General features: G+C 36.1%; 1 protein-coding gene and 1 pseudogene across 7 annotated transcripts in view; one reads left to right on the top strand and one right to left on the bottom strand.

The window, feature by feature from the left end:
* The first annotated feature begins 1,756 nt into the window (after positions 1-1,756).
* Positions 1,757-2,959, top strand: LOC109072344 (annotated as a pseudogene).
* A 4,434-nt stretch (positions 2,960-7,393) lies between these two features.
* spire1a (spire-type actin nucleation factor 1a) overlaps positions 7,394-10,504 on the bottom strand; it is a 37,994-nt gene continuing 34,883 nt past the window's right edge. For all 7 annotated transcript variants that reach the window (XM_042776893.1, XM_042776894.1, XM_042776896.1 and 4 more), the window contains one exon: positions 7,394-9,138. In XM_042776893.1, coding sequence (XP_042632827.1) covers positions 8,889-9,138 — 250 coding nt within the window. In that variant the 3' untranslated portion in view covers positions 7,394-8,888. The remainder of the gene's footprint in view (positions 9,139-10,504) is intronic.

Below are 10,504 nucleotides of genomic sequence, written 5' to 3'. Positions count from 1 at the left end.
AGAGTTCAGTTCATCTGATACGTCTTTTGTTTTCATTTGCTAGCTTTTGCCGCACTTTTTATTTACTTTTATGTTGATTTTATACATCAGTATACTTACATAAAAGCAATTCATTGCTAATCCGTCACTATTGGACTTCCTTTTAGACTGAAAGTGAAAAAAGTGAAAGTGACGTGACATACAGCCAAGTATGGTAACCCATACTCGGAATTCGTGCTCTGCTTTTAACCCATCCAAAGTGCACACACACACAGCAGTGAACACACACACTGTGAACACACACCCGGAGCAGTGGGCAGCCATTTACGCTGCGGCGCCCCGGGGAGCAGTTGGGGGTTCGGTGCCTTGCTCAAGGGCACCTCAGTCGTGGTATTGAAGGTGGAGAGAGCGCTGTACATTCACTCCCCCCACCTACAATTCCTGCCGGTCCGAGACTCGAACTCACAACCCTTGGATTGCAAGTCCGACTCTCTAACCATTAGGCCACGACTTAAATATATGAAAAGATATGTTGAGAAATGGGCTTTGCAATTCCCACTGCACATTTTCTAATAAGTCTAATAAACAAGAACCAATGAAAAACCACCAGGATACTTCAAAATAAAACTGTCATTTCAATACAAAAATATACGAACCTAAAAAATGTCACATAAAATCAAGATAAAGAACATGCTGAAAATAGTGAATGTGAAACTAAAGTGGTAGGTAAATAGCAGCCTGTTATGGTCTTTTCCTTATTTTCTCAAGCAAGAGGCAAACCAAGGTAACCGGGCCTAACAGTTCAGCTGTTCACCGTACTCATCCTAGCCATCAGCACTGCACTATATTCACTAGCTTCCTGGGTTACACAAGTCAGCCTTGGGGTATACACAAGCCCTCAACCCCTTCCTCTGTCCTCCAAATAAGCCGGGTTCTGTCACTGCCATAGTAAACACACAAAATGCTTGGTGCACGGCCTACCGCTGTGGGAGCAAACAAGGGGAGGGTCACATGTGAGCCCCTGATGACAGCAGCCCTCCAGACTATTCTAGGTAACTGGAATGTACACAGCGACCTCATGGCAATCATCCAAACTTGAGACCACATGTCTTTCTCCAAGTCACTTTTGACTGTGTTATCTTTGAGAGAGAAATCGGGGAGAAATGTATTTTCATTTTGTCCTGCTAAACTATGTCTGATTTGGTTCAGACTCATTGGAACTTGAGTGTAAAGAGCAAACAGGTGAGTTCAAGAGCTACTTTAAAAATATAAGAAACAGGATTGAATTAATGAAATTATTTCTTGTACAGATTGTGAATTCTAGGGCATTCACTTTTATAAATGTATAGGTCTTCTAGGTCCTGAATTGTCTGGGTATTGCAATGCAGGTTCTTAATAGTCATATGTAAATGCATATTATATTACATGTTTTGATCTAGCATAATGACAGGGTCAAGATTATAGTAAAATCATTATTTATTGAGATTTCTTATGGCAGTTCCCACCTTTTTTAAACAAGTGCCACTGAAATATGATATAGAAATATCTTGTGCCACTGAAATATGATATAGATATATCTTTTTTCTTTGGGGAATACTTCCAGCCTTGTGGTGTCTCAGAATGGTGTTTAATAATAAGACAAAACAAAACAATTAGCATCCTAAAATAGACATCATGCAGGCCCATGTGATCTGGAATGAAATAAAATCACTAGCTGTCTCTGGGGTGATTAGACGACTTAACATTGATAATAGCCCCATGAAATGTCCTTGTCTAAATGGTAAGGCTGTCAAGGGCTGTCAAGGCCAAACAGCTGGCAAGTGATACAACGGTGTTGATAACTTAGCTTTGATAGGCAAAAAGTATCCAAACACTGCACATGGATGCATTAAACTGATTTAAGAGACACTGGAATAGAACGTTGTGGCCTGGCGCTAAACATCAGGGGTGATAAAGTAGGAGAGAAGGGGAGTAAGGAAAGGGAGGAAAGGTTGTGCAATGGCCATGACAATAGCCAACCGTAACCTCGTACTCACCATGACTGAACAGTAATGTTTATTTGTTATTAAACTCTCAATCCTTTCCCCTGGCAGCATGGATAGTACATCAACAAGAGATCTTTCCATTCAAGGACCAAGAGCTCCCTGCTCACCTCCTGTTTCATTTAAACATACTCAGACACCAGCAGATCTACACCGATGTGATTTTGTGCACCGAAGACAAGGAGATCCCGTGCCACAGGAATGTCTTGGTTTCTAGCAGCCCATACTTCCGAGCCATGTTCTGCAGCAACTTCCAGGAGAGCAGCCAGGCTAGAGTGGAACTGAAAGGGATCACATCTTCTGTGAACTCTCTCTTCCTGAGCTAATGTGCTACCTGGAGGACGACCGACTGTGTGCGGAGGAAGAGCAGGTATTTGAGACGTTACTTGCTTGGATTCACCATGACCCCTTCTCCCGTTGAGGAGCCATTCACGACTTCTTCAAGAAAGTCCAGTTTATCGCCAATGATCCGCTCGTCCAATCGTCTACGCTGTGTACTGAGATCATCGAGTCTGTGCGACGTCTAATGTTTTCCGCAAGAGCCAAATACACTCAAGAGCTGAAGCCTCTTTGGACCACAACACGTCACCACACGTGCCGGGAGACTCTGGTGGTGGTTGGAGGCCGCAAGAACAATGAACAGACATCTCGAGAGGCGCCTCTCTACGACGAATGGACACAACGGTGACAGTGGCTCGCCAAACTACCTCTGCAACTCTACAAGGCGGCATAAAACATTATGCATCATTTGATGAGTTGATACATTAATTAAACAGCTTTTTATTTTTAGGATACACAAGAAGAGTGATTGCCTACGACACCAAAGCTAATAAGTTTGTGAAGTCCACCAACATGAAGGAGAGAAGGATGCACCATGCAGCCACAGTCATCAATAACAAACTCTATGTGGCCGGAGGACGTTTCCTCAACGCTCATGATGTCATACTGCTTTGAGTGCTACGACCCTAAAACAGACGTGTGGACTTCTAAAGGATCGTTACCGTACAAACTGTTTGATCATGGTTCACTATCGCTGATCCGCGTCTTCAACCGCCCCAACCCACCATGACTGTTTAGAGAGTGCAACACCTCTGCTAGGGCGTCCCGTTTGCTCCTCTGCTCATTAAGGGAAATGAGAAATGTGGGGCCACAGCTGAGACTGGAAACCATCTAAGGAAGGCTGCATTCGTTTGTGGGTTGAGTACATATCAGCTGGGCCTTTGATGGTATGCTGCTGGTACTTGCCAGCATCTGTGCCATCTTAAATCAAAAGAGATTTGAGCTCACAGTGGACCTCAGAGCAAAACGGCAGACTTACGCAATGCACAGCTGTCCCAGCAAAGCTGTGACCCAAAAATCTTCAGACAGATGTTTCTCATCATGATCTCCATCTCTCAGAATGGCCCGAGCAGCCAACTTTTAGTCAATAGTGCCTTGTTAGCATGAACTTAATTGGAATCCAGGAGATATGATAATTTTTTTTTAGCTAGACTGTTTGATGAAGTAATTGGTGAAATGAAGAGAACATTCCCTGAGAGCTGTTTGTGGTCAGTTCTACGTAATTAGCGAAGGCCAACATGAACCTAATGGATCATGAATTGCTTGATGTGCATGCTAAAGGTATGTGGACACCTGGTTCTAATTAACATGGTTAACTATTTCTGCTACACACATAACTAACAGATGCAAAAAAATCAAGCATACAGCCATGCAATATGCTAAGATGAACATGGGGCCTTTTCTGTTCCAGCATGACAATGGACCCATTTCAGGGGTTTGGAACATGGAAGTAAACTTTTATAGATGTACAAGAGTTATTTTATTAAAATATGTTTTTTTTTGCATTTCCATTTGCTTCAACAGCAAAATAATAATAATTAAAATAAATAAAAATAAAAATCAACTACAGCAGTGGTTCTCAGCCTTTCTGACTCCAAGGTCCCCCTTTTGCTGTTACAGCTTTTGAAAATCCTCTTATCTAAGCTGAGAAGAACCTCTTAGCATATTTTAATTAAGTTAATGAAACTAAATAAAAATTTAAAAGACTTATTGGAGGCCCCCTGGATGTTTGCATAGGTCTTCTAGTGGGCCCCGGGCCCCTTGTTGAGAAACACTGAACTACCACATTTGAACAATTAACTTTCCAACTTTAAGAAAGCCCCTTGCAGCAGTGTTTACTAGTTTTTATATTATTAGGGCCATACAATACAAAGTATAGTGTTGTGCATTTTTTTTTCATTAAAAATATTTTTTAAGACAACACACAATTATGATGTTAATTAATGCAGAAATGTGACTTTACAGGCTGTGATAAATTAAGCCATAGTTAATCCATAACACTAACAGGACGTGTGTGTGTGATCCCGTAAAGGGTACATCTCATTTTCATGCACCGATTTGAACTTAATATTGAAGTTGATTAATAAGTGCAATGAAATTGAAGTCTTGAATATGTGATTAATTAAAACTGTTTAAGCGATTTTTACCTGAAGCTGCTAGTTGACAAATGCCATTCTGAGGCTTTTCCGTGAGCAGAATATATTCAGGTCTATATCTGTAATAAAAACTTGGTCAAGGACAAAATAAACTCGGTGACTAGGCTATATATAATTATATACAGCTACATTATACAAGTGACATATCAGTACGATTCTAGTCAAATAAACATACAGATTTGAGTTTTTCAAAGAAAGTGTTTCTTTTATTCCACTTTTTTTTAGATACCAATCTCAGACAGGTTTGTTAAATAGTTTGTCATGTCTTCTTAGGTAAATGGAAAACCCTAAGCAAGTCACAGTTCTCATGCAATATCATCGAACATAATAATCTGGAACACGATCTGGAAGTGCAAAGGTGACATACTTTTGGCCATACACAGTAAATTAATAAATTGTGGTGTCCACATACCTTAATCCACCCTTATGGCAAAATAGATTTGATGATAAAAATTAAATCATGACTACACTGTTAGACTTTGCCATAATATACTGAACGAACAGGAAGTGCTTGTTAGCAATGATTTGTGTTTGTCGCATTATGTGATCTCAAAGCGCTACGATTTGAAGAGGCTTTCTTGAACGCAAACTCCATTATCAGAAAAATAAATATGGGCTTAAAGAGCCTTGACATCACTTAAGATACAAAGGACCAGTGGATAGAGATTCAGGCAAGATGTTCATTGCCTCCTAGTATTTAATGCTGCTTGGAAATGGTTTACTTTGTGCCTGGTGACCTTACCTTTGAAGATTAAACCAAAAATGAGATCTATAAGACAACTCTGTTTTTCTGTTGACTACTGAATGAAAGAAATATTGAAGGGTTTCTAGGCTATTCATTCCTAAAACTGATCGATTCAGCTTAGTTTTCACTGCACTTTGTAAGTTTCAGGACACAACGAGAAGTAAACAACTACATACTGAGCATAACAAAGCATAGCCCCAAGCTTTTAGATACAAAGTACACCGCTCGATCTTAGATAGCCCTTGACAACTGTTGTCATGGGAACAACCAACCAGACTGCAGGACAGGCTTGTTTTGTCACCATCATTTCAATATACTGTCCTCTCATGGACTCATTAAGACCATTTTCATCTTAAACAAGTCTTTTAAAGTTGATTGATAAGATGATGATTTCTGACTTGCTAAAAAAAATTAAAAGTAAAATATTGAGACTTTCAGTACTTATGTACCTTTGGACATAGTACAAAATTGTTGTGCAATTGTAGTGAGTCAATGATTTAATCACCCATTCATAAAGACAGTCACTTGCTTCTTTCCTAAATGAATCAGGCCTGTGAACAAATCGAATGAATAAATGATTCAATGACAAAGACAGTGACTTGCCGCCACCTATGGGCGGTTTCAGTTTCATTTTTAAAGTATAATTTGAGTTAATTAAATAGATGAATATTTTATATTCAAAACTTTATGTTTAAAACATTAATCTCGTAACACTGTTATTATGAATTTAAATGCATTCATGCCACCTCTGAGATTCGTTAAACAGTCTATTCCTTAATGTTTGTGTTCTTCTTTGCCACATCTGTAATGCAAAGATGAATTGTTGATGCTGATTTCATTTGACTGGTAACTTATTGTTCCTGATTGTGTCTTATTATTTTATTGAATTTATTAATTACATTTAAAAAAAAAAAAAAGTTTAATTAAAAAAAATGACATGGAAGATGCTATACATTTATTAAAGTTAATAAATAATAATAAAAAAATGGTATTACAAAGTTTTTAAAAAATGCAATAACTTTAAGGAGTCAAATATTGCCTCATAACGGGAAGGTTAATTTCTGTCATTGATCAGAATGGGCTCCTAAATTGACTGTGTTCCTAATTTTTTTTTTTTTTTTAAGTAGGAGCACTAGTTCTCCTAAAAAGAAATAGGCCTAAGCGTAGAGTCCTGAAGAATGTAATGTTACCTTTAACAAACTAATTGTAAATGTTTATGCAAAGTGTAAACTATTAAATATAATCTATAATTTACTAAAATAATTTTGTTCGAAAATTGCTCTTGTTTTTGGTTACTAAAACATTTTTAGTAATATTACAGAGCGATTATGTATGATGCATACCTGTTTTAGTCAGCTGTTGAAAGTGATGTTTTTCTGCCCTCTAGTGGAGAATTATAGTTCTGTCTCTTTCCCACTAGTTTGGGTCAAGAATTCGCTGTTATTTAACTGCAGCCAAATTTCAAAATCATAGGGAAAAAAATCAGTTTAGTTGTTTGTTTGTTTGTTTTTCAAACCCAAACGTCCAAAGACCCTAGAAACCCTACAGCAGGCCTCAGGTTAGACGCTATATTGAATTTAACGCGGATGGAAACGAGGTAATGAGGGATAGACTATACAGTCTTTACCATGACACACACTGTAAAAGTCCTACACGTAGGTCACGCAATTTTCAAAGCTCACAACTTCAGAAAAAACTTTTTGCTTTATGGAGTTTTAGTTTACTGAGAGTTTTTGATGTTTCGACAGCTGAACAAACTGTCTTCTATCCCTCACAGCCTCGTTTTAAATGAAATATTACACTAACCTGCTCTCCTCCATAAAAGTAAACAATATTATTAAAGGCTCTATATTAAGGTAAGAATATGGAGAGACGTTTGCATTATTTTCAAGCTTGAATATAATACTCATATAATTTGGCATTTAAACTAGCTGTTAGCATAGTTAAATAACATTCTCAGATTATATTATTTTTCTTTCATATGGTTCCACTGAGGTATTTAATTGCTGTTTTAATACATCTTAATACTGTATCTTCATCATATGAGATAAATGTAGGCACAAGATTCTTTATTGGCGTATCAATGCAAGTCTGATGAGGAATGTGTAATAACTATCAAATGCAATTTCAAATGAGCAAATTCAATGCTTTATTTATTGGCAATTCGATTCTTATTTTTTAAAAAGAATTACAGATTCATCATGCACATCAGTCATTCTTTAGAGGAAGGCAGTAGTGAGTTTTGCACAAAACAAAAGAACAAGTCAACAGGCCTGTATACAATTGCAGTGCATGTCTATTTATAAGAGTGTGGGTTCTTATTATTATTATTATTATTATTTAAGGACAAACTGAAACAATCCTTCCAAAAACCATGACATTATCTCAGTACCTTAAAATGTAAAGTCTCCTGGGGTGTTTCATAGCACAAAATAGCTAATATATTTTAACTTAATTTACAACATTTTTTAATAAATGCAGCTGAAAATTAACAAAATATTTTTAGATGTTGAGTGCAGGTTCGAAATGAACAGGAAAAAAAGAAAGCAACATTTGACACTGAAAAATAAAAGAATCATTATTAATAATATAAATCATAACTTTATCACAATAGAACCTGTTTTAATAGTAAGTGAATCAGATGAGATTGGGATATACAGCATGTACATAAACAAGTCCTACAAAAGTCTGAACTGGCTTCCCTCTTTGGGCCGTCACCATCTCCAGTAAATGTTATTGATTATGTACATCAGGTCCAAGACACATATTCCTCAGATAATGGAGATTTGTGTGGCACAGCCGATCACTCCTTTAAGAAACACTACAGCTTTCAGCATCCGCTCTTAAAAAACACATCTTGACCCTCATCTTTGACTAAAATTTCAAAAACACCGCCATCAGACAGGAAAAAAATATATATCTAAGTACTTTCTGTAATTATCTAAAATGGCATTTGTTTGGACCATATCACATTTACAGCAGCATTTCTTTAACAAACAATAAGAAAAACATTTGGTAAGACTTGACCTTGAATTGTTGTGGAGGTTGATTAAATCTACAGTCTCTTGGTCTTTCAGCAATCGACCAGTACTTCCTAAAAGGGGAAAATAAGTCCGATTGGATGCTTATTTACATCAAGAACATTTAGGCTGATCATTCAGCAACTATTTACATACAATTGAGCTCCATTTTACTATATTGAAAAATTTACATTCAGGCCTTGTGCCTTTTAGTGATCAAAGCAGCCTTGCGATATCTTTTTCACACTGTCATTTCATTAATTTCATTCAGTGTCAACTCAAGACTCATTTGAGAAAAGCTGGTCAAAGTAAGTTTAAAGTGTGTTAAACTACATTCCAAAGCTTTAATCACAGAAGAAAACTTTTCCTGAGAAGACTGGTGCTTAAGGACTCGTGCTGGAAGAGGGACGGCTTTATTCCTTCACCTCTGGCACTTTTTAAACGGAAAAGAAGAGGTATTGAAGGTACGTTACAAAGCTAACAAAAGAGGTATTTTTCATATGTAACATAACAAGCTTATTGACGTCTGGTATGTTCGCAACAGCTGAGAACAGGGAGCGCTTTAATAAGGAGGAGCACACCGTGACAGTTCTGAGCACTTTGGATCCTAAACCTCTTTGATAGTCCGTTCAGACGGTTTGTAGTTGGAAGAACTGGTGTTGGACATGTAGACGGAGTGGGTCCTGCGGTGCAGACGGGCACGTTTGGTGGACAGATTACGCCTGCTGTTGCTGATGATGTCGTTGATGAACTTCTTGCAGTCCACGCAGACCTCCATGGTGCTCCAGTCCTCTGTGAACTGCTCCGGCAGCTCCAGCTCGTCTTTGGAGGATGAGCGCTCACCGTGCTTTGATGATCTGAGAGGAATCAGGACAAGAAATAATCTTACTGGCAGCCCTTGGCATGCTACAGATCAAGAGTTCCCAAATTGTTTTGTTAGCTGAACCCTATAAACATACAATATGTACTTGAAGTACCACGTGAGATTTTAAGTTAATATTTCAATAATTTAAAGACACAATTAGATGTTTACGGTTCTCCGATGCAAGTGAGCAAAAACAAGTAATGCAAGTAAAACTTTTTTAGTAAGGGTTTTATTTGACTCTTTTTTTATTTTAAAGTTATTTATTAAGGGCTGCATGACTTGGCCAAAAAATTATATTGTGATTATTTTGTTATGTGTCAAATTTTGATACAATTAACATTTACTTTGTAGCTGATCTTTAAAGTGACCTCAATCGTCTTTCTAGTCGTGTCTCAGTCTGCATTATATTTATATATATAAATAAACAAAACAAACCAAAAAATAATAATAATAATAATAATAATAATAGTTAAGTATTATTATTAGTTTTATCTCTAATTATATTGAATTATAATTATAATATATTATATATATATATATACAGTACAGACCAAAAGTTTGGAAACATTACTATTTTTAATGTTTTTGAAAGAAGACTCTTCTGCTCATCAAGCCTGCATTTATTTGATCAAAAATACAGAAAAAAAACAGTAATATTGTGAGATATTATTACAACTTAAAATAATAGTTTTCTATTTGAATATACTTTAAAAAAAATAATTTATTCCTGTGATGCAAAGCTGAATTTTCAGCATCATTACTCCAGCCTTCAGTGTCACATGTAACATCCAGTCTATCACATGATCATTTAGAAATCATCCTAATATTCTGATTTATTATGAGTGTTGGAAACAGTTCTGCTGTCTAATATATTTGATGAATAAAAGGTTAAAAAGAACTGCAAATATTCAAAATAAAAAAAAAAATCTAATAATATATATTCTAATAATATATTTTCTTTACTATCACTTTTTATCTATTTAACACATCCTTGCTGAATAAAAGTATTGATTTTATTTTTTAAAAAAAGAAAGAAAAAACTGACCAGTAGTGTATATTGTTATTACAAAATATTTATATTTTAAAAACATAGCTTCTTTTTTTTATCCTTTTCCTTTTTTTTAAACTCTTTATTCATCAAAGTATCCTAAAAAAAAGTATCACATGTTCTGAAAAAAATATTAAGCAGTCAGAACTGTTTCCAACTTTGATAATGAATCATCATATTAGAATGATTTCTAAAGGATCATGTGATAATGATCCTAAAAATTCAGCTTTGCATCACAGAAATAAATGATAATTTAAAGTATAATAAATTTAAAAAACAATTATTTTAAATTGTAATAATATATCACAAT

Source organism: Cyprinus carpio, chromosome A19 (genome assembly GCF_018340385.1).
Source record: "Cyprinus carpio isolate SPL01 chromosome A19, ASM1834038v1, whole genome shotgun sequence".
Lineage (NCBI taxonomy): Eukaryota > Metazoa > Chordata > Actinopteri > Cypriniformes > Cyprinidae > Cyprinus > Cyprinus carpio.
This window is presented reverse-complemented; position numbering and strand designations above follow the sequence as displayed.